This window comes from Falco naumanni, chromosome 7, assembly GCF_017639655.2.
Source record: "Falco naumanni isolate bFalNau1 chromosome 7, bFalNau1.pat, whole genome shotgun sequence".
Lineage (NCBI taxonomy): Eukaryota > Metazoa > Chordata > Aves > Falconiformes > Falconidae > Falco > Falco naumanni.
In genome coordinates, this window is record NC_054060.1 from 4,152,878 (window position 1) to 4,180,621 (window position 27,744).

General features: G+C 58.4%; 1 protein-coding gene across 10 annotated transcripts in view; it reads left to right on the forward strand.

The window, feature by feature from the left end:
• Nucleotides 1-2,254: 2,254 nt before the first annotated feature.
• The window catches only part of TLE3 (TLE family member 3, transcriptional corepressor), a 31,087-nt gene continuing 5,597 nt past the window's right edge, over nucleotides 2,255-27,744 (forward strand). The window contains exons 1-15 of one of the 10 annotated variants that reach the window (XM_040601398.1): nucleotides 2,255-2,584; nucleotides 3,008-3,131; nucleotides 3,202-3,302; nucleotides 4,438-4,501; nucleotides 5,383-5,427; nucleotides 13,805-13,867; nucleotides 14,367-14,471; nucleotides 21,082-21,286; nucleotides 23,137-23,153; nucleotides 25,392-25,511; nucleotides 25,792-25,842; nucleotides 26,023-26,178; nucleotides 26,322-26,454; nucleotides 26,709-26,905; nucleotides 27,553-27,629. In XM_040601398.1, the coding sequence (XP_040457332.1) occupies nucleotides 3,108-3,131; nucleotides 3,202-3,302; nucleotides 4,438-4,501; nucleotides 5,383-5,427; nucleotides 13,805-13,867; nucleotides 14,367-14,471; nucleotides 21,082-21,286; nucleotides 23,137-23,153; nucleotides 25,392-25,511; nucleotides 25,792-25,842; nucleotides 26,023-26,178; nucleotides 26,322-26,454; nucleotides 26,709-26,905; nucleotides 27,553-27,629 (1,358 nt within the window). In that variant the 5' untranslated portion in view covers nucleotides 2,255-2,584; nucleotides 3,008-3,107. The remainder of the gene's footprint in view (nucleotides 2,585-3,007; nucleotides 3,132-3,201; nucleotides 3,303-4,437; nucleotides 4,502-5,382; nucleotides 5,428-13,804; nucleotides 13,868-14,366; nucleotides 14,472-21,081; nucleotides 21,287-23,136; nucleotides 23,154-25,391; nucleotides 25,512-25,791; nucleotides 25,843-26,022; nucleotides 26,179-26,321; nucleotides 26,455-26,708; nucleotides 26,906-27,552; nucleotides 27,630-27,744) is intronic. The other 9 variants (XM_040601401.1, XM_040601400.1, XM_040601404.1 and 6 more) reach the window with 9 other exon arrangements.

The window sequence follows — 27,744 nt, forward strand, 5'->3', positions numbered from 1 at the left end:
GGGGGGAAGATCAATTAACCTTCCTCAGCTGTGAAAAATTAACAAATATCTGCAAACCCAAGAGCAAGCGTGGAGGCCAACACACAGCGATTTGGAGAATTATCACGGGTCGCTTCAGCCTCCATCAGCCTGCAGGAATGGTGGGCAGCTCCAGCAGCCTGCTGCTGTGCTGGGGGGCAAGGGCAGCGTGGCGAGGGAGGGCAGCGTGTTCTGTCCTCAAGGGTCACGCGGAGGGGAGGATTTTCAGGTGCTGCTGCCTTTGCTTTGCCATCCTCCTGGGACCGATGCGAGTGTGTGACACCGGGAGCATCGGTCACGTTTTTCCACTAAATAGATGTTGCCTTGGATGTACTCGGCAGCGTGAACTGCCAGGGAGAGCACTTTACAGGAAAAATAAGCACCGGTTTCACCGCTAATATTTCCAGGGTTACCAGTTGCCATTAATTTTTGCTGTTCCTCCAGGCACAGGCGGTCTCAGGAGACCCCCGGCGTGGCTGCACGGGCTGCGGGCCCACGCTCGCCCATGGTGGCTTGCATGGGGGCTCTCCCTGCACCTGCTTGCCTAGCACAGCCTGCCCGGGGCTGCGGTCCTGGGGGGGCTCAGCACCCCCCTGTGCACCCCGACGTGCACCCCCGCTTCGCAGGGAGCTACTGCCTCTGCGGGGGGAAATCAAAAAGGAGCAAAAGGGAGGGGAAATTAAAACCTCGGCGGGGGGTGGGGAGCAGGGAGCGCAGTGGCTTTGGCTCCGCGTCTTTAATTCCGCGCCGGGTTTTGCGCGCTCCCACCTCCCCGCCCGCACCCCACGTGGGGACAGGGCGGGGCCGGCCGCCTCGGCCAATGGGCAGCGCCGACGCCTGACACTTTTTGCACGTCAACAGCCGGAGCGCAGCCAATTAGCGGCGGGGCCAGGCCGGGGGGGCCGGGACACCCCCACATCCCAGGGGGGGCTCCTCTAGCCCCCTGCCCGGGGACGGGGGGGGGGGGGCGCGTTCCCCGCGCAGCGCGACCACCGCCTGGGGGGGGTGTGTATTTTTTTATTTCCTTTTTTCTTTTTTTTTTCTTTTTTTTTTTTGAGGGGTGTGTGTGGGGGGGGGGGTTATGATTTTTCATTTTTTGTGTTGCCCCCCCGCCCGCCTTTCGTTATTTAAATGGACGCGTTTCATTACTGGGGAGAAAAACCTAAAATATTCCTTTGATACACAAAATCAAATTGATATTTAGCCTCTGCTTACTTCTTTATGCGCGGCTGCCCGCGCCGCGCGGCAGTGACAGATTGTTTGAGCTGGAGGAAAAGCCATCCCGAGCTAATTAAGCCGCCATGCCGGGGGGGCTGCGGGCGGGGGGCTCCGCGGCAGCCGCGTTTGTCAGCGCTCCGGCCCCGCGTGGCTTTGATTGACAGCGCCCCCCCCCTCCGCGGCTGCCCGGCTCCCTTCAGCCAATAGAGTTGAAAGAGCCGAGCGCTCGGTGGGGTTTGATTGGTTGAAGGGCGGGGGGGTTTGCTGAGGGGGCCCCACGTGGGGTAGGGAGGCTCCGTGTGACGTGAGGGTGAGGAGCCATTTTGTGTCGCCATCGGCCGGGCCCACGCGTGAGGATGCGGAGGGCCGCGGGGGGCCGCACTCCTGCCCACCGGGGTTCGGCGCCCCCCGACCTCCGTACACCCCCGACCTCCGTAGCCCCCCGGGGCTCCTCACCCCCCGCCCCGGGCTCGCCCCCCCCGGGCTCAGCGCCCCGGGGTCAGCCCGGCCGGCCTGTGCGCCCCCGAGGCGGCGTTACCCGCGCCCCCCGTTACACCCGGTTCCCCCCCGCCCTGCCCCGGTAGCACCGGGCAGGGCCCAGCCCCCCCCCCAGCCCCCGCACGGCCAAGCGGCGGCCGCGCAGCGGGGCGGGCGTTACGGTGATACAGCGGCGGGGCCGCACCGGGAGCGCCACCGGGACCCCACGGGCAGCGCCTGGGCCCCACCGGGACCCCACGGGCCGTGGCGGGGCCCCACGGGCAGCGGAACCGGGCCGGGGCGGTGGGGAGGCGGGGCGGGGCCTGTCTGGCTGGGAGGCGTGGTTTACCGAAAGGGCGTGGCCTGATGGGGGCGTGGCCCGCCGCCGCCGCTCAGTCTCTCATCGTTTCAGACACAAGTCTGGGCATTGTGACGTCTCCGCTGTAGTCGCCCAGTCAGCTGCGGGCATTTCTGTCCCCCACGTGGGTTTTCCGGCCGGCTATTGGGCGGCGGCGGAGGGGCCGCCCGGGTTTTGTTCCCCCGCCCCGCTTCGCCCCAGCGCTCTGGCGGCGGCGGCGCGGACCGCGTGCTCCGGGGCTGCCGCGCTCCGCCGTGCGGGGCTCCGCTCCGCGCACCGGCACCCCCCACCGCGGCACCCCAGCACCCCGGACCTCGGGGCAGCAGGAGCAGCAGCAGCATGGCTTGTGGAGTTACGGCGATACCGGCTGGACGTAGCTGAACGGCCGCCCCCGGGCGGGGGAACCGCGGCGGAGGCACCGCTCGCACTTCGCATGCCCGCGGCGCCCGGGAAGTCGGATGTGTACGGCCTTCTCCCCCCTCCTCCTCTCCTCCATGGCCGTCGTGCTCCGGCGTTAGTTCCTGGCTTTGCTTCCCCCTTCTTCTCGCAGCAGGAATCCCGCGGGATCCTCCTTCCTCCGGGGCTCCTTTGGTTGCGTTTTGTTGTTGCTTTTTTATTATTTTGTGTGTGTGTGTCTCTGCGTGTGGTTTTTTCATTTTTTATTTTTTTTTTTTTTCCGAGAGCGGCCGCCGGCAAGCGGGGGGGGCGAGGGAGCGGAGCGCCGCGGGGCGGGGGGGGGCCGCACCTGGCCCCGGCGGCTGCGGGCAGCTCGGGCCGGGCTGGGCTCCGCGGGCGCGCAGCGCGGCCCCGGCGGTGCGGTGGCTTTGCGCGGGGGGTGGGGGGCCCGCAGTCAGGCCCGCTCCCCCACCCCCCCCGCCCCCCATCCCCCCTCCTCCGCCCCCCGCACGGACTTTTCCTCTCGTCTCTTTGTTCCAGTTCTCGGCCTCTCCGGGAGCGCTCCGGGCAGCAGCGCACGTCGCGATCGCCGTAGCGAGGCACGGCGCGGCTGGCTCCAGTGACCCCCCCCAGCCCTGCCATGTACCCCCAGGGCCGGCACCCGGTGAGTCCCGCTCCCCCTCGCCCCGCTCCCCCCGCTCCGCGGCTCCGGTGCTGAGCGCCTCTCCCTGCAGGCTCCGCACCAGCCGGGCCAGCCGGGCTTCAAATTCACCGTGGCCGAGTCCTGCGACCGGATCAAGGACGAGTTCCAGTTCCTGCAAGCCCAGTACCACAGGTGAGCCCGGGGGGGCCGGGGCGCGGCTGCGGGCAGCGCCGCTCCCCTCCCCTGCCTGCCCCTGCCTTGCCTCGCCTCCCCTGCCTGCCCCTGCCTTGCCTCGCCTCCCCTGCCTGCCCCTGCCTTGCCTCGCCTCCCCTGCCTGCCCCTGCCTTGCCTCGCCTCCCCTGCCTGCCCCTGCCCCTGCCTTGCCTCGCCTCCCCTGCCTGCCCCTGCCCCTGCCTTGCCTCCCCTCCCCTGCCTGCCCCTGCCCCTGCCTTGCCTCGCCTCCCCTGCCTGCCCCTGCCCCTGCCTTGCCTCGCCTCCCCTGCCTGCCCCTGCCCCTGCCTTGCCTCGCCTCCCCTGCCTGCCCCTGCCTTGCCTTGCCTCGCCTCCCCTGCCTGCCCCTGCCTTGCCTTGCCTCGCCTCCCCTGCCTGCCCCTGCCCCTGCCTTGCCTCGCCTCCCCTGCCTGCCCCTGCCCCTGCCTTGCCTCGCCTCCCCTGCCTGCCCCTGCCCCTGCCTTGCCTCGCCTCCCCTGCCTGCCCCTGCCTTGCCTCGCCTCCCCTGCCTGCCCCTGCCTTGCCTTGCCTCGCCTCCCCTGCCTGCCCCTGCCTTGCCTTGCCTCGCCTCCCCTGCCTGCCCCTGCCTTGCCTTGCCTCGCCTCCCCTGCCTGCCCCTGCCTTGCCTTGCCTCGCCTCCCCTGCCTGCCCCTGCCCCTGCCTTGCCTTGCCTCGCCTCCCCTGCCTGCCCCTGCCCCTGCCTTGCCTCGCCTCCCCTGCCTGCCCCTGCCCCTGCCTTGCCTTGCCTCGCCTCCCCTGCCTGCCCCTGCCCCTGCCTTGCCTTGCCTCGCCTCCCCTGCCTGCCCCTGCCCCTGCCTTGCCTCGCCTCCCCTGCCTGCCCCTGCCTTGCCTTGCCTTGCCTCGCCTCCCCTGCCTGCCCCTGCCCCTGCCTTGCCTTGCCTCGCCTCCCCTGCCTGCCCCTGCCCCTGCCTTGCCTTGCCTCGCCTTCCCTGCCTGCCCCTGCCCCTGCCTTGCCGCCTCGCCTTCCCTGCCTGCCCCTGCCTTGCCGCCTCGCCTCCCCTGCCTGCCCTTGCCCCTGCCCCTGCCTCGCCGCCCTGCCGGGTCTCACCCCTTTGCTCTGCCCCCCCCCCCCCAGCCTGAAAGTGGAGTATGACAAGCTGGCGAACGAGAAGACAGAAATGCAGCGCCATTACGTTATGGTAAGAGACTTTAATCAGATTTCGGATCAGGCTGTAAATGTCATTAGCTGGGAGCCCAGCCGTGTGCTGGGAGAGGGGCAGCGGGAGGGGGACAGGGACCAGGACCTCTCCACCCCGCTGGAGTGGGCACCCAAGGGACCTGCCGCCCTGCCCCGGGCTCACGCAGGGAGGGGGCCGGCTGCCTGCCCTGCCTGCCCTGCCGGTGGCTGTGCCAGGTTGAAGCAGCCCAGGAGAGCAATAACAAGTTTCCTGTTAACCCCTTTTCTGCCGGTGCCTGCGGCCCCCTGGGCAGGGCGTACTGGGGGGTGCCCCGGGATGCTCGGTGGGATGGGGTGCAGCCCCCCACGATTCCCACTCGGGCTCTTTTATTGCGTCTTTTGAGGACAGTTTGCATGGCAGGGCTGTGGGGGGTTTGCTGGTGGGGGTGGCAGGAGCCAGCCACCCCCTTTCTCGGCGGGGTGAAGGGGTTGGTGCTCCCTGGGTTCCCAGCAGCAGTGCTGGAGTCAGGGTGGGGGGGGGGTAGATAAATCCATACCCCACCCCCAGCTCGGTGAGAAACTGGGTTTTTGGCCAGACTACGGGCAGTACCTGTTCTGCCAGGGCTCTGCAGACGCCTGTCACACAGCTCTGCGCCTCTTTGTTTTTCTAAATAGCTTAGGAGGAGAAAACAGGAGTAAAAAGGAGTGTCCTCTTGTTAAATGCATGCCACTTAAACCCTATAAACATCTGCTTATTATAACGTATAATTTCCTTGGCTACCAATGCTTTAAGCACAGTTTTGACCAGGATGCTTTCTGGTAATGACCTTATGCAAATACCTTATGTTAAATTAATTCAAATTCTTCTTGGCTCTTTTTTTTTTTGTTTTATTTATTCCCCAGTACTATGAAATGTCCTATGGTTTGAATATTGAAATGCACAAACAGGTGAGTAATTTAAAGGGGGGAAATTGTGATTGATTGATCTCCTGTTGCCCTTTTCTCAACCTGAGATAAAATAGGCCCTGATTGCACTAAATGGGGAGCCAGTGCTGAAGCTGGGGATGTGACTCCAGGTGAGATCCTATGGCCCAGCAGTTACATCGGGAACTGCAGGGTGATGGCAGGCCAGTGAGGTTTTTGCCTATATTCAGGAAAAACTTGGGTTTTGAGAATAGTGTTCATGAGATGGGGTGAAAATAGCCTTGTGTTCCACGCTGGGAGGTAGGTACCTGGAATGGCACATTCCCAGCACTTGGAATATTCTGTTATCTCCTGCGTTTTCCTCTGGTTTTGCGGTTGGTACAACACGACCGTTTCCAAGGTTGTAACCCCCTGATACTCGCTGTGCTGTAGTGTGAGACTTAAAGGGAATTATCTTCAGGGATACTGATACGGTGTGTTGCTCAATGTCACGGATTTGTCTTTGCATCTGGAAAATGAAGCAATGTTTGGTACTTGCCCCCCCCACCCCCACCCCGCAGTCTAATATGTAACTTGCCTGGAGGAAAAAATAGAGAAGGCCGTAGCAGAATGTGGTGTGCTACCTTGATAAGATTATAGTTAAAGAGCCTAAAGGCTGGGCACATGATGGTAAAACTTAAAGGAATAAAGTTATTACTGAGATTAGACCTGATTATTTGTGCTGCTGCTCTGCTTACTGGTTTTAGAAGTAGTTCTAATTAAGAACTTAAGGCAGATAGAAGTTGACATCAACTTTGCCATTCGCAAATCGGCCCCGTTCAACTCCAAAGTGGTTTTGCTTAACAGCAGCATCACCCTCCGAAGTAGGAAAGTGTCGTTAGCTGACTGATGAAATTCAAGGCAGCGTGCCTGTGAAGCTGCTCTCCTTCGCGCACAACGCTTCCCTTTAGCTTTCTGGTACGTAGTCACAGGGTAACGAAAATAATTACTGCTTAGTCTTCAGTTTTTTAAAAATATCTTCTTCCATGCAGATAATCCTGACTTGTTTCTCTTCGTTGCTTCTGCCTGGACACACAAGCGTCCTTGCAAGGCAGCGCTGCTCATGAGGAGCCCTGGGGGGCTGCGCAGGAGCCCAAGCCCCCAGACGGGGGGCAGGCAGGGCGTGTGTGACCGCTGGACGGCTCAGGGGAGCCGCTGGTGCGGTTTGCCTCGGCGCAGCCAGAAATGCCCCTGAATTCAGAATTTTTGCTTAGGCCTGTGGTGGCCTCCTGCGAGGACCCAGTCCCTGTTTCGCGTGCGTCCAGAGGGACGTGGACCCTGCGGCCTCTTCGGAAATGCTCGAGGGAGTGGAGTGCTGCAAGCGCGGGCCGCTCTGGGCAGAGGGAGAACCTCTTGCTGCCTGGGTGCTGGGTGTTGAATGGCTTCACTCTGCAAACGCTGGGAGATGCTGAGATAATACAGCAGGATGCCGAGCTTGTTCTCTTGATTGGAGCTTTGGAAGCAATTGCCGTTTCCCTGAGATGCGCGGTGTTTTGCACCGGTGCGTGGCTGCAACTGGAAATGGATCTGGGAGGTTTTGCACGGCGGGACGAGTGTGGGGGCTGGGGGCGAGAGCCCGCTGGGCTCTGGCTTCGTCAGCTTGTGGCTGGGGCGCTCCGCCCTCTGCTCCATCTTGCGGCGTGACCACGTAGCGTGTCTTCCTCGTGGTGCTGAGCCAGGCGAAGTGTCTGCTGCCTTGGCTTCTGGAGGGTGACTGAGGAGCCTTGGAACGCCCGGGGGCTGTTTTCTCTGGGGCTGGTGCAAGCGGAGCCGAGCCGCTGCTGCCGCCTTCCCTGACCCGGATTTTGCATTTCCCGGGTGGCGAGGCCGAGCGTGGTCGGTGTGCCTTGCTGGGAGCTTTGCTACCTTGCAACTCCGCAGATAAATCTTTGCCGGATGCTTCCAGCCTGCACCGAGCATCCCCTGCCTGCTTTAGTTGTTCCTGGTGACATATGCTGCGTGCCTAGTGCTGGGCTGATGGGGGAAGTTTGGGGAGGTGAAGCTGTCTTGTTATTTAATTGACAGCAATGTGCATGGTGCTGGAGGAAAACAAAGCAGCCCGAGCTGCTCCGAGCGTGCTTCCAGGCGAAAATGGGGCGGGAGGGAGCGGAGGGATGGGAGAGCTCGGCCGGCCGGAGCGGGTGCCTGGAGAGGCTTTGCCCCTCTTTTGGGCTGCAGCATCCCCCTGAAAGCCATCCCATCCCGCCGCTAATTGCAGCGTGGTCCTGCCTGCATCTGGTTGAGGGTGGCTAGTCCTGAACAAACAAGTTTATCAGCTGACCTGTTTAGCGGTTGACTTGTGTTTATCTGCACACAATCAAGTAGACTGAAGTGCTTGAATTATTCATGCAGTGTCCTGCCCTCCAGACTTGACTGCTTGTGATTACATCTGCTTGAGACAAACATTGATGGATACTTCATCTTTAAGCAAAAGGGGATTGTCTGTCTGTGGGCTTATATAACAGATTATCTCTTCTACGCTGAATATTAAGTGTGTGTATATGTGGCCGTGTGTGGGGTTTTTCTCTTCCCCCCCCCCCCCCCCCCCCATTTTGTTTCTTGTTAAGGAAAAAATGCAGTTTCATAAACAACTCCATATGCAAGGAAATATTTAGGAAGTGACTACCCACTTTGTTGCATATAACGCGGTGAATTGCTCCTTACATCAGTCTTCCTGCTGAATGAAGCACTCTCTTCCCAGGGCTCAGCTTTCTTAAACTTGAGGCCAGCCAGGAGTTTTCTTTTTAAACCTGGGCAAAGCTCTTTTTTTTTTTTTTTTTTTTTGTAAGGTTAATTGATTTTTACAAAAGAAACTCTCGTTCCCCTGTTGGTTTTGCATTGTTTTTGTTCAGATCTCTGTAGATAATTGCCAAATGCAGTCAGAGTGAATAACGATTCCAAAAGAAAAACTTAATTTTGTGTGGGGAAACGGGACACCTCGGAGGGCAGAACCTTTGTGCTGATTTTCTTTTTTTTTTAATGGCTGAGATCTCTCCACATAAGCACTTCTTGTTTTTGTGCTTAAACGCTTAATGCTTGGAACAAACCTAAACCCTCCTGCCACTTCCAGGGAAAGAGAGGCATGCTTTCTTTTTTTCTTTCTCTAGAATATTCCAAGAACACAATATACTTTCTGTCATGCTTGTTAGCAAGGAGTGCCAGGTAATAATTTGCTAAATACTTCAGAAGCCAAGTAATTTGTTAGTGTGATACTCTCAGGTCTCCTAAGGTAGGGAGGAATAGCTCTCAGCCAGCTTAACCTCTCCCTCCCCTTGGCTTTACGGGAGGCACCGGCAGCCCCCGGTGACTTTTGGGGGTCCTGAGTGAGCTCTGCCCCCCCCCACCCCACAGCCCTAGTGCCCGTGGTAATTCCGTAATGAGGGGTTGTGGCCCGCCCCTCCACACCCCCTCCCTGAATTTAATTCTCATCAGCGAAGCTCTCCACTTTGCTAATAACGATAGCAGCCACAAATAGCTTTCAACATGCCATTGACAGCCTGGTTGGAGAGAGCACTTGAAATAGTGGTAGACAGCTGAAAGTACCCATAATTGTGCGCCGGAGTGAGAACCACACTGCTCAAGGGCCTTATTTTCATGTGCTTAAAGAGACAATATCCTGGTTTCAACAAATGCTTCTGGTGCTTCACCGGCGGTGTGATTTACTCCTTGCCTTTCTCCAACCGCCGCTGCTACCCTCTTCCAGGGCTGAGGTTTGCAGGGGGAGACTGGGGTAGCTGGGGGAGGGCAGTGGTGCTCCGGACCCGTCTCGGAAACATCCTTGTGGGGGGTGTCTGGAGAGACCTGTGGTTTTGGAGCCATGGAGAAAGCTGGGGGGCTCGGTGGGGGCTTCTTGGTGGGAGTCTCACCTGAACCCCAGGATCATGCTGATGCTGCGTCCTGTGGACCGTTTGCCTTCAGCGGTGCCACCAGCCCCGTTCGGGGGTTGAGGCAGTGGACAGGGTTTGGTGTGTTTTTCAGGAGGAGGAAGGGCTGGCCGGGCGATGCGGTGTGTTCAGCCCCTTGTCACTGGCCTTCGTCCCACTGTTTAAATCGATAAGCAAGAGTGGGTTGGAGCTTGGTCTGCAGCGGCCCAAAAATCTGTTCTGAGGCTGCATCTGGGGTGGCCTGGCCTGCTGTGCTGGTGTGATTCGCTTCCAACCCACGCAGGTTCACGGGGGCTCTGCCCCGGCGGGGTGCGGGTGTGCTGTGCAGGGCCTCTGGGGAGCCCGGGGCTGCTCCCCGCGGAGCGGTGGCCGCAGGCTGGGCTTCTGCGAGCACCTCCGTCCCCAGAGCAGGGCTGAGCGCTCCTCCCGCAGGCTGGGAGCCAGGAGGGGTTTGGGTCTGGTCCTGTGCCCTGGGATCCACGCTGGGGTGCGACCCCCGGTGTACTGGTGGGGCTGGGGCAGCCCTGCACCTCCCCTTCGGTTGCTCGGTGAAGGCCAAGGCTAATGTATTTTGGCACGGTGAGCATCTCTGTCGCCCAGAGCAATGTCTGCAGGGTGTCACGCCGGGGTTTGGGGTCCCCCCCCACCCCCTTACCCTGGCTCAAGGCTGGGGCTCTGCCTGCACTCGGGCACTTCGGGCATGTTTTTTAAGGCGGCTCCTTTCCACTCCGCTCTGCGTATCCCACAACTGACGGCCGGCAGAGTTATTTTTAAAACTTCCCTCTGCCATGTCCAGGTGTAAAGACGAGAGGACTGGGAGCCGGAGCTGCTGGGGGGAGCCAGCCCTGTAGCTATTTAACACCATGCCACTGCTGCTGCAGCCGGAGCTCCTGCCCAGCTCTTGACTTGGCTCCAGCCGAGGTTCTCCATGTCCTTAAGTGCTTTGGGTGCTGCTAGCAGCTCTGGCCATTTTAAGAGCGGGTGGCAGGACCTGCAGCCTGTGGCCAAGCAGTCTGTCTCTTGATTTATAACCGGTGCAAATGTTTTCTCTGATTTCCCCCCTCCCTGCTTGCAAAACATTGCCCCAAAAGTGTTTCTTGACTAGCATCAGGTCAGATTCCTGGCAGGGCTGCGGGGCTGCGGGGGGGATTAGTCAGGATTTCAGGTTCTCCTGACTCCTTGCCCTTTTTAACGAGCAGCACAGAGCCGCCCTCAGCATCCTGCTTCCCTGGGGTGAGCTTCCTGGGAGGTGCTCCCGTGGGTGCCGGTGCTGGGCTGTGCGGCTGGGTGCCTCTCCTGGGGTGCCCTATGCAGCCCCCGGTCTTTTATCTGCCGCTCATTCACAGCCCCCATCTTGGTGCTGCACACCGTGGTCCAGCGAAGATGCAGGGTGTCGGGAGGGGATGCGGAGGCTGGGATTGCCATGGCAACCTGCAGCAGGGGGGGGAATGGAGGTTTTTCTTGGCAAGAGTGGCTGAGGGGGGGCTCGGGGGCTCTGCCTCTCTGGGCCAAGGTGATGAATGAGCTCTGTTATGGGGAAGGTGTTGGGCATGAAACCCTCCCCTGTTCGCGGTGCGCCAGAGGATCCCCTTTCGCTCCTGATTAAACTTTTAATGGGGACAGCTAGAGTTTAATATGTGGGGGAATGGGAAAAGTTAAAGTGAACAAATATTTAAAGATTATTGAATCTCATGTTAACAGGAAACCTCATGGTTGTAAACACAGTATTTTGGACATCTAATATCTTCTTGCTTGCTGAATCCCACGTGGGAAGGCTGTCTCTTTGCAGGACGCAAAGGTTTTCTTCAAATCTTTGTTGGAAGTTTGGGCAGAATTGGATCTAAACGTGGAGGCGATGGGTCGTCATGCGTCTTTGTTTGTCTGGACCGTGTTAGTGCTCGATAGTGCCTGGGGAAAACTCAGCCCCTTCCCTCCCTCCCTCTGTGGAGGTGGTCTGTTTGGATGCTGCATTTTTCCTTTTACACCTAAAAGACCTTTGCGACACGCAGCCGGAGGGACTGCTCATGCTGGCACCGCTGTTCTCACCTCAAATAAGGATTGACTTTGTTCTAGAATTTGTTGGGGGCTGGCAAGAAAGAGCTCACAGGAGAAGCAATCATGCTGGAGGAGCAATACGCAGAGTGCTTGTTGCGTCCAGAATCCAATAGGCTTCATCTGAAGGAATAAATATTTAATGGAGCTGCAGTCTATATATAATCTAATCAATGCGTCGGTGCCAAAAAGGCCTTTAAAGAGGTTTACCTATCGCTGAGCAATGCGTGATGTGAGCGCCGGGGTGGTTGTCGGTGGCACTGCTGCCACTTTGAAGTGGCACCGCTTTGCTGGGGCGGCTGCGGTACGCACGGCGCCACCCGCGCTCCTGCACCACGCTCCTTCGGATGCGGCACTGTGCCTGGGCTTGATTTTTTTGCAGTTCCAGCTCACAGCCCTGTTTTGGGGCTGGGAGTGGTCGGCAGGCGATGCACCGCATGTTTGGTGTTTAAAAACTTGTACTGGCCGGAGCCCTTTTCCTCTGGGCAGGGAGTGTCGTGCCGTCACCAGCCGCCTGACGAGCCCTGCATCCTCGCGTTCGGGTCTGTGGAAATCCTGGCGGCTGCAGCACTTGCTTAGCTGCAGCCAAGGTACCTGAGTCCAAACCGTAGTCACTTCCAGATGCCTCTGGCTCGACACGGCACGCCAGCACATTCCCCTGACCTCTGGAAGGGCTAATAAAAGCATCAGGTGTAACCTAATCACAGGGGCGCTGTCAGAAAAGACGTCCAGAAATATCCCCGTCGCTTTGAAGCCAAAACCGGCAATGCCCGTGCAAAGGTGCTGCGGGAGCAGCAGGCGGGGGGTCCGGGGGGACCCCTTGCAGCGGGTCCCTGAGGTCTGGTGGCCATGGGGTCTCCGTGCGGTGGTTCCCTCTGCAGGGGTGAGTCTAGACTGGGGGAGATGGGAGTTCTCCTGCCATCTCCTTGCTTATGCTCATTCTGGGGCACGTTGATTGTGCTTGTTGGGTTAGTCCTGCAGTAACACCAGTGCGCCCCAGCCATTGCCCAGCTCCTCAAAGCAAGGGTTGAGTGTCTGTTGTGGGATTTTTTGTTGTGGTGTTTTGTTGTTTTTTTTTCCCAGACTATGGGATTTGGGTTTTTCTTGCAGTATTTGAGAGCAGGTGGAGCTGAGAACCCCTCTGTGGGTCAGCACCCCGCTGGGGTTGCAGTCAAAAATCAGAGCTGCTGCAGGGCACATCCTGGGGGCTGAGCAGTGGAGGTGGGGGAGAGTAAAGCCTCGGGGTGCTGGGGGTGGCGGTGGCGATTTGGGGAGCACGTGGGCAGCTGCTGGCTGTCTCGGGGGGGAGGCACCTTGCCAATGGGGAGGCTGGAGCAAGACCCAGTTAATCACTTTTGTTATTGATAACGAGCTGCTCAGGGCTGTCGGAAGGAATTTCTGGGGCGTTTGATTCTGCGCCAGGGCTCGGCTCCGGCCATTGTTGCGGTGCTGAATCCTCGCGGCTGCTCAGGCCATGTTTGAGTTGGACCAAAAGCTGTTTTAACAGCTGCCTCGGCTGGCGCAGCAGCCGGCGTTAACTCTTGGGAGCCAGGCAGCTCCGCGTGCCGAATGGGAGCATCCGTGGGGTGCGCGGCAGGATGGCACCTCCTGGCACCGGGCTGCCGGCTTGCCCCAGACATGGGCTGGGGTTATGGCTCCAGGAAAACGTTATTCCCAGTTAATGGAGGTGTTGTAGAAACCACAGTTTGACAGCGTAGGTTTGTTGTTAAACTCCCAAATAATGTGGTCGAGTGGATGGGTGTGAAGGGTTATGGGCTCAGCTTGCTGAGCATGATGTGAGGATGATGAAAGGAACCTGGGCGGCTTCAGTCTGGGGTGGGGGAAGACCTCGGCGGCGCAGGGATCGGAGCAGCACCCACCAGCCCTCGCTGTTGACTAAACACTCGCTGCATAGGGCGGTGTGTTTGCCGAGGTTTCTTCTGAAGAAACCCAGTGCCCGCAACTGAGTGCTGGGAGCGGAAGGTGATGGCAAGGGGCTGCCCCTGCGCGTGATCCCGGCTGGGTGTGCCAAACTGATTTTGTGTGACCCAGCCGCTCCGGAGAGCAGCAGCTGCTCGAAGGATGGGGAGCCGGGCTAACGCCTGGCTGTGTTTTCTTGCAGCCAGGGGAGTCCGGGCTGGTGCGGAGATGCTGGGGCTGGTTGGTGATGCTCAGTTCCATGATTGGGACCGAAGCATCCCGAGAGCGTGGGGAACGGGACCCTGTCCCACAGAGCAAGCACGAAGGTGCTTTTGTTGCCTCTTCTGGGAGTCACCGCTTCCTCTTGTGTGGCTGGGAGGGGATGCACAGGGTGGGGGGTGGGGGTGGATGCACGGTGCTGCTGCCGGGAAGCCTCGTGCAGGCCACGGGAGGTTGCTTGGTACTGACTGTTGCTTTTTCTTCTTCCTTTTTTTTTTTTTTTTCAGACAGAAATTGCTAAAAGACTGAATACAATTTTAGCCCAGATCATGCCTTTTCTGTCACAAGAGGTAAGGATGTTTTCACACCCCAGATGTGGGGTGCTGCTTCTCCCAGGGGGCTTCCCCAGGAAGGAGTGCTGCGCCCTTTGGGGAGGGGGGATCCCAGGAGGGGGCACGGACCTGTTCCCAACAAACCTGTGTTTTGGAGGTGCGGGGCCGTTCTGGGGCGCCCCATGAGAAAGGGGGCTCAGATCCTATGTGCGTGTTGCAGAACCCTCGGGGTAGGGGAGTACCAGACCCTGTGAGGGGCTTTGCTTGGCTGTGGGGGTCTGTGCTGAGCCTGAGGAGCAAAAAAGGGCTGTGAGGGGCTGCTCTGGCTCCTCGCCCCCCACCCTGTGGTCCGTGGGGCAGTGTCCCTGGGCTGCTGCTCTTGTGAGCAAAATATAGACCAAAAAAAAAATAAAGAAAACAGCGGGGGGGGGGGGTTGTGACCATCTCCAGGGGGTTGCACCTTGGTTGGGTGCCCCCTGCCAGGCTCTGACCTGGCCGTGCGCCTCTGTCCCCGCAGCACCAACAGCAAGTTGCACAGGCTGTTGAGCGTGCCAAGCAAGTGACAATGACGGAGTTGAATGCTATCATCGGGGTACGTGGACTTCCCAATCTGCCTCTCACCGTGTGTATACCCCTTTTATTCCTATCATTTACCATAATCAGAGGCAATCCTGTGCTCAGGCGGGGATAAAGAAGGGTGGCTCGCTACCCTGCGGCCCCCCCCAAACTACCAAAACTCCCCCAATCTGGCATTGAGCGAGACGGGGGGTGACAGCCACGGCTCGGGCAGCCCGGTCCCCCTCACCAGGCACTAATGCAACACCAGGAGCCTCTGCCAGTCAAATTTGCTGTTCTCCATGAGATGGGGGAGGGTTTGGGGTGCAGAGCGGGGCTGGGTGCCCAGCGCCCTCCCGGAGCCCCCTGAGCCCAGGCATGTCTCTGCATGGGCTGTTGATGTGAAATGTGCTGTAAATTTGACAGAGTTGTTGTTCCATGCATTGACTTACCCGCTCCCGTCTTACCGGGATCTCTCTCGCAGATCTTGGGTGGTGTTTTTTTTTTTCCTTAAAACTAACAATTTTTAATGTCTTTTTAATTGGTGTGATGGTCTCAGTCCTGCAGCAAACCTGTTCTCTATTGGAGCTGGGACATCAGTGTCCCCAGCCAGCATCCTGGGGAGATGGCTCCAGAGCTTCTTTGGGTTTAGGTGTTTGTTTTCCAGAAAATACTGATTTTTAATTTTTTAAGTTTGTTTTTTTTTTGCACAACTATTTGCACTTCTTTCTTAAGCTACAAGGGACTTCATGATTCTCTGCATTGGACTTGCTCTTGTATATGTTTTTCTGGTTTTGTGGGGGTAGCACCAAGTGCAGAATCGTGCTCCGGGCTGCAGCAGCAGCCCTTGGGGGGCTGAGGAAAGCCTGGCTGCAGCCGGATCCCTCACAGTGGGGCTTGTTGTGGCGGTGGCATTGGGAAGCGGTCCAGGCACAGGAGTGTGTCTCGCTGGGGTGGCAGGCAGCACTGTGCAGCTGCTTGGCCTCCTGCCTGCTGCTGCCTGCACCTCGCACCTTCCCGGCGGGCTGGGAGGTTGCATCCATGGCAGAGACAGCAAGCGAGGGAGATGCTCGGCTTTGATGAGCTGCTTTAAGTCGCAGCCAGGAGCCCAGGCAGCTAGAGGCAGATATTGGAATTCAATTAAGGTGAATGAGCGGGGCCTGTGACCCCCATTTTCAAGGTAATTGCTTCCTTGGATCAGAGCGAGTGTCATCCCATCATTAAGCAGCCAGGCATTTAATCGCTTTGCCTGACAAACTTTGAGGAGGCAGGAGTTACAGGCAGCTGGGGGAGCACAGGGCTGATCTGGGGGGGTGCTGGGACCGACAGGCAGCTGGGAGCATCCCCTCCCGCTGCGTCTTGTCAAGGGGGAGACCCAGGACAGCTGCTGCTGGGAGAGGGGCAAGCGCTGCCGTGTGCTGGGATGGCTGGAAGAGGAGGACAGAGCTTATCCCTGGGATGTGCTGCGTGTTCCAGGCAGATGCGGAGCTGTTTTGGGTTGTGGGTCTGTACTGCTTGGTGGCTGCTGCACCTGCTTGGGTGCCCCGCCGAGATGTGAAACCAAGAGGGGGCTGTGTTTTTTCCAGCAAACAATTTCTTCCCTTTATGCATGCGGTGGTTTGTTATTGTAGGGTTGCTCATGTGGGGCAGACCGCTTGTGTGTGTTTGCTCTTTTCGAGTGGGAGAGGGCAGTGTGCCGGGGCATGCACAGCCCCCCGCATCCCACGGGATGCATCACCAGCGCAGGGGGATGGGTGGCTCTACTGTCCCCTGCCATGCCTTGCAGGAAGGGAGGACTACTATTTATAAACTGCACCAGCGTCTTGGTGCAGGTGCTGCAAACAAAAATCAACACACAAAAAAAGCACCAAATCATTAAAACCTTTTTTTTTTTGCCCCTTTTGAGGTCAAGAACTGTTAATTTTATGCATCTAGGCCATTGTCTCACAGTTCCTCTGCTTCAGGCTTCTGTGAAATTGAGCCCTTGATTTGGTTATAGCTCTGGAAATGATTAGACTACTTTACTAAATTTAACGCAAGTGGTGAACTTAAGTGGTGAACCATTAAATCGGTTAACAAAGGCATGAAGCATGATGTACATAATCCAATTAAAAACACTCTACATATGAGATATTCCTTGCCAGCCTTTCTCATAAATTGTAACCTCTTCATATCTTAACCATATTTGTCTGGCACATGCTGAGGGACCCCAGAAGGAAAACATCTCTGTGTCTGCGCATCTCCCACCAGCTCCTCTCGCCTGGCCTGGACCTGGGGCCTGAGCGATACTGACGTCCCCCGCCGTCACCTGGGGCTGGGTTTGCAGCGCCCTTGTCCACAGCCCCTTGTTGCAGGCTGGTGTCCTGGGCTCTGCAGGGAAGTCAGTCCAGTTTGGGGTACTGCCAGCAGCTGAGAAGCCCCAGCGCAGCATCCTGAGCAGGTCTGAGCTTGCTGTGCAGCTTGGGCACGCTGGGGAGGTGTTGGGAGGGCTGCTGGCCTCAGAAGGCTGCCCCAAGTCCTTGCACGTACCGCAGCGCGTGCGTGACTTTGAGCAGGACCCTGATCCTGCTTGGATGTGAGCAGCCTGCCTTCTCCCTGCCATCGGTGGAGGCGTGGGGCACCCACCCCGGGCAGCTGGCTGCAGGCGCAGGGGTGTTTTTCAGGTGGTGAAGGTGGCTGAAGAGCTGCAGCCTGCCCTTCCCTGGGCTGTTTGCAGCAAGCCCCCCTGTGATGTTAATTTTTAAAAAACCCACCATTTTTCATTGAAGGGAATAAGGGGCAGAGGAGGGAAGACGGGCTTTTCAGCGAATGCTGAGTGAGCAGCATCACTGAGCTACACTGCATCCCTCTACACTGCGGAGTCCCAGGCGGATTTTATCCCGCTCTGTGGAGTCTCCAGGACGTGATTCCCGAGTGCCACGCAGGAGGGACATGGATCCACCACTCCCTGGGCCAACACACACAAACCCCGGGGGAGCGACACAGCTGGGAAGGATGGCAGAGGCGGCCGCGGGGAGCTGCGAGCGGAGCCTGGGGATCCTCCAGCACCCATGCGGGTACCCTTGCCCGCAGCGAGGATGTGCGCTGGACTTGTTGGCTTATCGTCGTCTTGCCATGGGAGTGACCTGGTTGGGGCATGGCTCCTTCCAGCAGTGCCGGGATGGAGGTCTGCAACCCTGAGATGTGATCTTCATGACCCTGTGGAGATGTGGGCAGCCCAGCGCTGATGCTGGATGGAGGGATGAGGCTTCAAACCAGAGCTGCCTGGCAAGGAGGCTTTCCAAATGGATTCTGCTTGCTGGTTCCTGCGTGCCAAAGGGGAGAAAAACACCTTTAAACATTACCTTGGGCCACAGTGGGATGTTGTGTCTTGACATTTGTTTCTACCCCCTGCACCGGAGCAGGGCTGCTGCAGCGTGGCTCAGACCCCACAGGGTCGGTCCCCTGTGGCTCATGGAGCTGTTGGATGGATGTATTTGCTGGCAGCATGGTGAAAGAAAAAAAAAAAAAAAAAAACAAAACGGGGGAGGAATCCAGCAGTTTTCTGCTCCGCTGGAGTGTGAGGCTAAGGGTGGTGATTCTTCCTTCCGTGTTCTACCCCACCTGGGTGCTGCTGCGCTTGCTTGTGGTGGAGCTTTTTTGTCTGCTGGGGCTGTGCCGTGGCTGTGACCCTCATCAACGTCACTGGGCTGGAGTGTTGCTGCCTGGACCCAAGGGTGCCCAAGACACCATGTCCTTCTGGGGCTCCTGCAGGAGGTGGTCACCCTGGGCTGGAAAGCTCCCGGGAGGAGCGTTATGCAGTGCAGGTATTTCTGCTCACCGTGGAAGTTGGAAATTGCTGAGGATAAAGCATTGGATCTTGGTGTATTCCAGCCCCACGGGAATGGGCGCTGCTGGAGAGCTTGCAGGAGAGGAGCGTACCGTGCTGGAAACCATCGGGGGCTGTTCCCTGGGATGATGCTCTGATAAAATGACCAGCCTTGCCTCTCGCCTACATGGGTGTAAAACACGGCGAGATTGGGAATGTAAAGAGCCTCACTGATTTCAGCAAGAGCTGAGGCTCGGTCCGTTTTGCTTTGGTGTCGGAAGGACTGGAGGGGTTGGTCTCCGCACGTGTGCGTGGTGAGGAGGCAGGGGCCGTGCCCTGCAGTGTCGAGGATGCACCGGCACGGCGCTGGCACCATCTGGCAGAGCCCCTGGGGCTGGGGACCCCCTCCTGGTGCTCCCCTTGCCCTGCCTGCCAGGTCTCCTTACCCTGCTGCCTCGCACCTGCTGGTTTGAGGACACCTCCTCAAATGGAGGTCTGGAGGATGCTTCCCCTCTTCTGCCCTGTGGATGGAGCAGCCCAGCAGAAGCCGGAAAGCTCCTGCTTCTGAGGACAAAATGATTTATGCTTTTCCTATAACAGCACTGCAGAGGCCTAATTGCCTTCTCAATTTGGCTTCTGCCACAGCTGAGACCTCTGCGCTGCCCGGAAGAAGCTGCGTTTTAAGATAATGCATCTCCTCTGCCTCAGACTGCAGCTACTGCCGTTCAGATCCATGCCCGGCTCCGTCCGGCTGGGGATTTCCCTCTCCCCTCGCACCAGGCTCAGAAACCGGAGCCTGGCAGGTGTGGGTCGCCCACCCGCTCTTCCCTGCACCCAGCTCTGCCCTGGGCGGCAAGAGGCAGCTGGGTCCCGCTGTGCCCATCAGCGTGTGACAGCAAGTCACCCCTTCCTGCTGCCCCCTAAAATAGGTCCTTTAGTCGGGAGGTGGGTGGAACGTGTGTTTCCCCTGAAGACATGGCCTCAGTGTGGGTTTTTTTTTTTTTTCCGAAAAGCTGCATCCTGGCTTCCGCTGCAGGGGCCACCGGGATGCTCGCAGGGGGTGCAGCCTGCCCTCAGCAGGGCTGGGGCTGGGGGCTGTATGCACAGCCTTGCAGCACAGCCGGCTGCTGCACCGTGGTGTTGGGGTGCTGCAGGGTCCAGCCTGCCTTGAGGGCAGCAGGAAAACTTTTTAAGTGCATCTTCTGACAGGGCTGAGCTGTGGGTGCGAACCTCTGGGACCCCTCACGTTAAGCCCGCTCTTGGCCCTTTCCCAGTGTGTTTTTTGGACTGGTTGCAGGGACTGGTAACCCCCCACCACTCGCTGTTCAGGGGTACTGGGGAAGATGTGCTGGAAATTTCCTTGTCGGAAGTGTTGGAAACGTCAGGTCCGCTGTGCCTGGGAGGGGGTTTTGGTGTGCTCCTGCTGCGCTTTGGGCTGAGCAGCAGCCCCTTGCTCCCTGGCTGTCGCTGGGAGCTGAGCCCCCCCTGACCCTTGCAGGAGGACCCCCGCCTGCTTTCCATCTGTGCCCCCCACGGTGCTGTGGGTTGGTGGGTGTTCACCTGCCGCGTGGTGGGATCCTGCTCCGTGCGCAGCCTGGGTTGCTAGAAAGCTGCCTGGTCCAGTGACAGCTTCTGCCGCGCTTAGTGGTGCTGGGGAGGGAGAAAATCTGATCTGACCTGGTTGGGGGGGCTCTGCCGTAGCTCGGCTGTCCCGTCCCCCCAAGCCTATGATTCCCACTGAAGTCGCCCAAATGCGGCTTTCACCAGCAGCTAATAAGGTGCTGCTTGAAGTGGCTGTGGGTGCAGGCAGGGTTGGGAACACAAGCAGCAGCTCTGGGACCTTCCTGGCTGGACCGCTGGGGTCATTGGGGTGGGGGAGCTGCGGGAGCAGCGGCCTTGGGGCTCTTGGAAGTGACACCCTGGAGAACAGACAGATAGTAGCTTGCATTTTGGCTTATTTTTTCAAGTTTGTATTCGAAATAGAAAGGAAAGGGGATGCGTTTGCTGTTCCCTTCCTCTCCTCAAAGCTGCAGATCATTTTTTTCCAGCAGCTCCCAAGGCTGGGTGCATGCATGCCGGGATGACCGGGGTTCGTGGCTCCCCAAAGCCCCCGGGGGAGGTGGGGAGCAGCAGCCAGGCTCCTGCAGACATGCTGGGGACTGTGGGTGGTGATGTGCTGTGGCTGGGGGAGGGGGTGCACTTGCGGTTTGGCCAGCCCCATGCCCAGTGCAAGGAATATCCCGCTGGTGTCAGAGGGGTTGGGAGCAGTAGGGTGGCAGGATGGGGCCGAGATACTGTGCAGGAGGTTTTCTTGTTTTCTTTGTGCTATCAATTGCCTTAAACCTTGAGCAAATAAGCAAAACTTCTCTTTTCTGAGGTGTCCTGGGAGGATCCTGGATGCTTGAGTTTTCTCTTTCTGATCTGGTTTAGCAGCTGGCACTCCAGCCAGAGCTGCTTTCTTCATCCTGGGTGGTGTTCCTTAATTTTTTTTAATTTTTTTTTTGCTTATATCTATTGAAAAGCAAAACTAGCCAAGTCTGCAGTGATGATGTGAATTACCTTGAATTAAAGATGACTCCCATGGTCTGGCCAGGGGTGTGTGCCACCATGCACTCTTGCCACCTGGCTGCGTTGGGGATCATCCCCGGGGCCATACACGAGGCACCTTCCGTCCCTCCTGCTAACGGGGCTTCTCCTTCCAGGCAGCCAAGCGGGCAGCTCCCCAGGGCATCGCCTCGCTGCCCTCCCGGCACGACGCTGGGCATGCCCCTTCCTGGCACTGCTCCCGCTGCCATGCCACTGCTCGATGCCTCCAAATCCCCCCTGGTCCTGCTGCCCCCTCCCCGGCTCACTGGTGATTTCATTGCAGCAGCAGCAGCTCCAGGCCCAGCACCTCTCCCATGCCGCCCATGGGCCCCCGGTCCAGCTGCCGCCACATCCTTCGGGCCTCCAGCCACCGGGCATCCCACCGGTCACCGGCAGCAGCTCGGGGCTGCTGGCTCTTGGTGCCCTGGGCAGCCAGGCACACCTCGCCGTCAAGGACGAGAAAAACCATCACGACCTGGACCACAGAGGTGAGAGCAAGGGGCCGGGTCAGTGTGGTCGTGGAATGGTTTGGGTTGGAAGGGACCTTAAAGCCCATCCAGTCCCACCCCCCTGCCACGGGCAGGGACACCTTCCACCAGCCCAGGCTGCTCCCAGCCCCGTCCAGCCTGGCCTTGGGCACTGCCAGGGATGGGGCACCTACAGCATCTCTGGGCAGCCTGTGCCAACGCCTCGCTGTCCTCACAGCGAAGAACTTCTTCCTAATATCTAATTTAAATCAATCCTTTTCGAGATTGAAACCATCACCCCTTGTCCAGTTGCTACAGATCCTACTAAAAAGTCTGTCCCTATCATGCTTATGAGCCCCCATTAGGTACTGGAAGGTGCTGTAAGGTCTCTCTGGAGCCTTCGCTTCTCTGGGCTGAACAACCCCAACTCTCTCAGCCTGTCCTCACAGCAGAGGTACCCCAGCCCTCTGATCATCTCTGTGGCCTCCTCTGGACTGGCTCCAACAGGTCCATGTCCATCTTGTATTTGGGGCCCCAGAGCAGGTCCCTGGGGGCTGCTCATCACTGTGTTCTCTGGTGCTAAAAATGCCCTGGTCCAGGTGTGGTTCTGCTCCCACCGCCCCATCCCTCAGGGGAGCGGGCTTCAGGGAAGGGGCTCGTGCTTTTAGGGGTGCAGTTTTCCCTATATGATGCTTAAGCTCCTCAAATCAGCCTTGGTGGCCAAGGAAGGTGCTGCCGCTTGTTGTGGGATATTCCCAGCGGCAGCTTCCAGGTGATGCCAAAGCTTTCCCTGCTTTGCTTGTTTGCTGAGGTCAGGATGCTTCTTGAGAGCAGCCCGGGGCTGGCAGGGTCTCTGAGAGGTGGCAGGGGAGGAGGGGACCTGCCTCCAGACCGAATCCCTCTTTGCTGGTTTAGGGCAGGGAATGCAAATTGCCTCAGGAAATGGCACAGGCGGAACGATCTGGTGGGTTGAGCTGCTTGTGTGCCCCCCGAGTTTGCACACAGGTCTGAGTCCCCATGGGCTGTGGTGGAGTCTTGCTGCAGATCCTGTGTCCCCATTCAGCCGTGCCTTCATGGCAGAGCAGCCTTCCTCCTCTCCATCACCGTCAGACACTTCTGATGGTCTGGAAACCAGCAATATTCACTGTAAACCTGCTGGGTTTTCTTACTGTTAGCGGTAAGACAATCTTTCAGAAGATAAAATGATTCATGAGATGGGTTGCAGGCCAGCAGCGTTGAAGATTTTCCTTGCAAATCCCTCTGCCTGTTAATACACCAAGATCCGAGATCTTTCCCCTTAGCATGCCCATCTGCAGGGCACTTATCCAGCAGCCTCACGAAGCTGCTGGGCTCTTCTGCTGGTGGATCTGGGGTGGTTTTCCTCCCCATGAAAGCCAGGGAGAGAAAAAACCCATCACTATCGGTGGCAGTTATCCAGTTACATTCATTTTTATGCATGGATTCAAACTGCCGGGAGATGCCAGGGCAAACGAATGGCTGAACCACAACCCACCCGCGTGGCTGCGGAGATGGGTGGTGGGGACCTTCTCCTGGGTCTGTGACTTGGGGTACACGTGCCGTCGGCTAACGCCGTTCCGTTTGCCTTTCAGGGTGTTTCCCTCGGCCCCATGTGCTTTGCCAAATAAATCCCATTGGCAAAAAGGAGGAGGCAGGAGGCAGTGGGGGGGACGCAGGGGGATTTGAAAGCGAAGCCCAGGAGAGCACAGGAAGGTTTTGAGTTAAGGCAGGAGAGTGTCCGGTGAGGAGCTTCTAGGTTTATTTTTCTGTTTTAAGACTTACTCTAACTTGCTTTATTTTTCTGTCTTCATTTTGGCTGTGACCTCACCTCTGACATCGCCTTCCTCTACAAGAGCGAGACTCAAGTGCAGTAAGTCCCATTACCTCCTTTTTTCCCCCGACAGTTTCTGGGGGGTGCGTGTTTGTGTTTTATCTGTTGTTTTAAAATACAGGCTTGAGGGTGTGAACCTTTTGCACAGGTCCTATTTAATAAATAAAATTAAAAATAACCCCCCACCCTGAGTGGAGGAGCTGCTGGGCTGTTGGCTGTGCCAGGGGGAGCGGAGCTGCCGCCTCTGGGCCAGTTATGAGATTTGGTTTAAATCTTTTTGATTGCTGCGGAGCTTCGAGATTCGGTTTCAATTGACTAAGCCCTGTGAATGAGCGCAGTCAAGTCTGCCTGGCTAAAAATCCTTCGGCGATTAGGAAAGCTATTTTATTCCTGATCACTCTTCTATTATCTTGGGTCATCTAATCTGTTGGGATGGGTTTGGCTATTACGCTGTGTTAAGTAGGACTTGGAAGGTCAAGCAGTTAACTAACCAGCTAAATAACCGTGGTGGAGGGCAACCATCACCTCCAGCACGGCTGCTTTTTATTTGTGTCCCTGACACCTCGGCGTTAACAGCAGCAGTTTGGTTCTTGTTTTGGCTGGGTGCAGTGCCTGAGCATGGATGGAGAGCGCAGGGAATATATTTTTTTCGGTGGGCAGAGCCTGATGGGGGGCTGCCCTCCCTGTGGAGGGGGGCTGAGCCCGCGCCCCCCACCCCGGGGTGCACAATGCCGCCGTCTCGGGGAAAAGCTGGCAGGACAAAGCCTGGCTGAGCCGTGGCTTTGCAGCGATTTCCTGCCATCCCCGAGCCCACAAATGGGCCTTTTGAGAGCTGGGGGCGGATGGGAAGAAAAGTGCCATTTAAGGGGGGAGAGGGGAATTGGGCATCATTAACCTGCTCCTTCAGCGGGGAGGGGGCCGTCAGAGATGGGAAGGTTCCCGATCTATAAAATAAAATACAGGGTATTCCCCGTGGAGGTTTAATGCGCACGATAATCAGTTAGTCATTCATATTTTCCTAGCCTTGCCTGTGCAATAAAAAATATTTAGTTTCTTGGCAGCGGGCCAGCGGCGGGCTGAATGGATCGATGCCTCTAAATGCTTGACATGATTCTCTGGTAGCTGCGAGGTTTTTCAGCATGACTGCCTGAGAAGAAAGACCCCGGTGTTATCCAAAGCTGCTTATTGGGTACCGAGGAGAAACATGAACTGCTTTAGTTCTCCCTTTCAGCCGGGAAAGAAAGGCAGGCAGAGGAGCTTAGGAACATTTCTGCTTAGCAGGGGTGGCAGGCTCTGCTACAAGACATGAAATGATGGTAATTTCTCCTGCTGCTCTGAGAAACTAATTGAAGGGCATCTGCGCAGGGCTGGGGCTGTGCTGCAGGGCGATGCAGGGCTGGGCTTTCTCCGGCGCTCTCAAGGTGGTTTTGCGCTGCCATTTTTGCTCCCGGCGCAATCCCAGCGTGCGAGGGGCTTTCCTGGGAATGCCGGCATCTCCTGGGCTTTGTTACTTGAAGCGAGCGCAGACAGCCCCCCCCGAGCGGAGCTGTGCAGCGGGGCGCCTGGTGACGTGGGTTTTTCCAAACATTTTTTGGATGCCTTTTGGCTCGGCTGCTTGTCTGGCTTGTCTGGGGCTGGGATGAGGCGGTTCCTTTGCTCCCCTAATAAATGCCGGGGATGAGGCCCCTCAACACTGCGGATTCTGGGGGAAGCACCCATGGGCTCTCGTGGGTGCCAGCCCTTGTGCAAAGCCCTTCCCGTGACCAGGGTTGTGCAAAGCTCTGGTGCTCCCCCCGTCAGGGGCAGAGGACGATGTGGAGATGGGGCTGGTGTAGGGGAGCACAGCTTATCCCCTCTCTGCATTCACCAGTACCCGCTGGTGGATCCCAGCGGCTGCTGGGAGCTGCTGCAATTGCCCACAGCCTCCTCCCAGGGTTTGCCTTTTGAAACAACAACCAGCTCCCTTTTTCCTGCTCCGCTTTTGCAGTAAATAGGCTCAGGTGCCCGTGAGCAGCCTTGCTGGAGCGGAGCAGCCATGTGGGGCTGCCCCGACAGCATCCCCGGGGCTCAGGGCGATGCTCAGTTTGGTGGCGGCCAGCCCCCAGCCCTGGCTGCCCCTGTCCCCTGGCATGGTGGGCTGCAGCGGCTCAGCCCCCCGGCGGGGTTTTGCAGTCTGGGGCAGGGCTGGCTGGCTGTTTGCAGCACCCTCTAAGCTGCTGCTCATGAAGTCTTGTCGCTTTCTGCTTCCAATACTAGAAGTGTCTTTTGTTTTTGCAGAATAACTCCGTTTCGCCCTCTGAGAGCCTGAGAGCCAGCGAGAAGCATCGGAGCTCCACGGATTACAGCATTGACTCCAAGAAGCGGAAAGCAGAGGAGAAGGACAGCATGAGCCGATATGTGAGTGGCAGGGATGGTCTGCAGCGGGGTCCAGTGGCTGGGGGACCCCTAGAGCCCCCGGGGGATGCGGGCATGCCAGGCATGGGGCATGCAGCATGTGTGTGGGCAGGACTTTGGGTGGGAGAAAGTGAGGTTTGGGTAATATTTTCCAAATGTGGCATGGTGACTTGTGTCGTGCTGCTGGGGGGGGCGGGGGGGGGAGTTGGGCTCCCTGGGGGGCTGCCCCCCACCCCAGGGTATGGCAGCTCGCTGCGGGATGTAACTCAGCGCTGTGTTTCAGGACAGCGATGGTGACAAGAGCGATGACCTGGTGGTCGATGTCTCCAATGAGGTGAGCCGTGGGGGTGTTCTGGCAGATTTGCTCCTCTCCCGTGGTGTGGTGGGGGTTTGGAGGGTGGGGGGCAATGCCTTAGGGGCCCCCTGTCACCAGCCCAGTTCCTGCCTGGAAGAGGAGCCGGAGGGAGCTCTCCCCGCTGCTGGGGGGGTACCAATGCTTTCTCCTGTCTCGCAGGACCCTGCCACCCCCCGGGTTAGCCCAGCCCACTCCCCCCCAGAGAACGGCATAGACAAAGCCCGCGGGCTGAAGAAGGGGGACGCACCAAACAGCCCGGCCTCAGTCGCCTCCTCCAGCAGCACTCCCTCCTCCAAGACTAAAGACCTGGGCCACGTATGTCCTTTGCTCGGCTGGGGCAGGGGGGTCTGACCCTGCCAGCTGTGGGTGCTTGCTGGGTCTGGGGTCTTGGTGAGCAGGGGCTGTGGATGCCAGTGGTTGAACCTCATCCTCCTGTTTTTCATCCTTTCTCCTTGCAGAATGACAAATCGTCAACGCCCGGGCTCAAGTCGAACACTCCGACGCCAAGGAACGACGCTCCAACCCCGGGGACGAGCAGCACCCCAGGGCTGCGGCCAATGCCTGGCAAACCGACCGGCATGGACCCCCTGGGTGGGTACCAGTCCCCTGGTGCCACCTCTGCTGCTGTCCCCAGCACAGCTTCAGCCCGTGTCCTCTACTGGGAGCACAGCAGCTTTGAGGGGGTTCAGGTTTATCGGGGACCAAATCCAGGGCAGCTCAGGGGGTCCCGGTGCCAGAGATGGGGTGCGGAGGGAGGTCCAGCCTTTGCATCTTTGCCTCTGGGGGGAGTGGGGCTGGATGCTGGTGGGCTCCGTCACCTGACCGTGTCCCCAACCCTCCCTCAGCCTCGGCCCTGCGGACACCCATCTCCATTGCGGGCTCCTACGCGGCTCCCTTCGCCATGATGGGGCACCATGAGATGAACGGCTCGCTCACCAGCCCTGGTGCCTACGCGGGGCTCCACAACATCCCCCCACAGATGAGCGCTGCTGCCGCCGCCGCTGCTGCCTATGGCCGGTCACCAATGGTGAGCTTTGGAGCTGTACGTAGCACTTTTAGCTCCTTTTCTCGCTCCCGGTGGGGTGGGTGGGTGTGGGGAGGGTCTGGGGGTGTGTGTAGGGGTGTCTCCCCTGTGTCAGCTGTGAAACTGGGGCTCCTCACTAGCTGATTCATCTGCTGTTGAAGGGTGCTGGGTGTAGAGATGCCTCCCCATGGGGTGATGTGCATGTACCACTACAGGGGGGTTTATCCTTCCCCCTGGGTGCATGCAAAGTACCCACTATACAGCCCCATTCCCATGACTCTTGCTAAACACTCGATGGCATGCTTTAAGGCAAAACACAGTCAAAACAAGAAGTAAAACACTGCCCTTAATTGTAGAGATGGGGGTTTCTGCAGCTGGGGTGGTGGGCATGGCTTGCCTGCTCCCGTCGCTGGGCATTTGGGAACAGCATGGGGAGGGTGAGTGTCGCACACTGTGCCTTGTCTGCAAGCCCAAACCTTTGGCTGATTCCCCAGTCTTTCCCCTTTCCTGCCAGGGGAAAAAATAACAATTCGTTACTGAGCAGTAAGGGGGATGAGGGAGCCGCCGAGTGTCCCCCCGCCTGCCTGGGCTCATGGATGGGAAGCTGTTCGCTCGCGTGCTCCGCTCGTGTCCGGCCTCACCCGTGTCTGTGTGTGTCTCGGCAGGTTGGCTTTGACCCACACCCACCCATGAGAGCCCCCGGCCTGCCCTCGAGCCTGGCGTCCATCCCGGGAGGGAAGCCGTAAGCCCCTCTTTGTCTGTTTGCCTGCTGGGTGGGCATGGGTGCCCGGGAGGGAGGTGGGCATGGGGCTGGGGCCGGCCCAGCCCCCGGCTTGCTGGGGCAAGGCATGACCCGA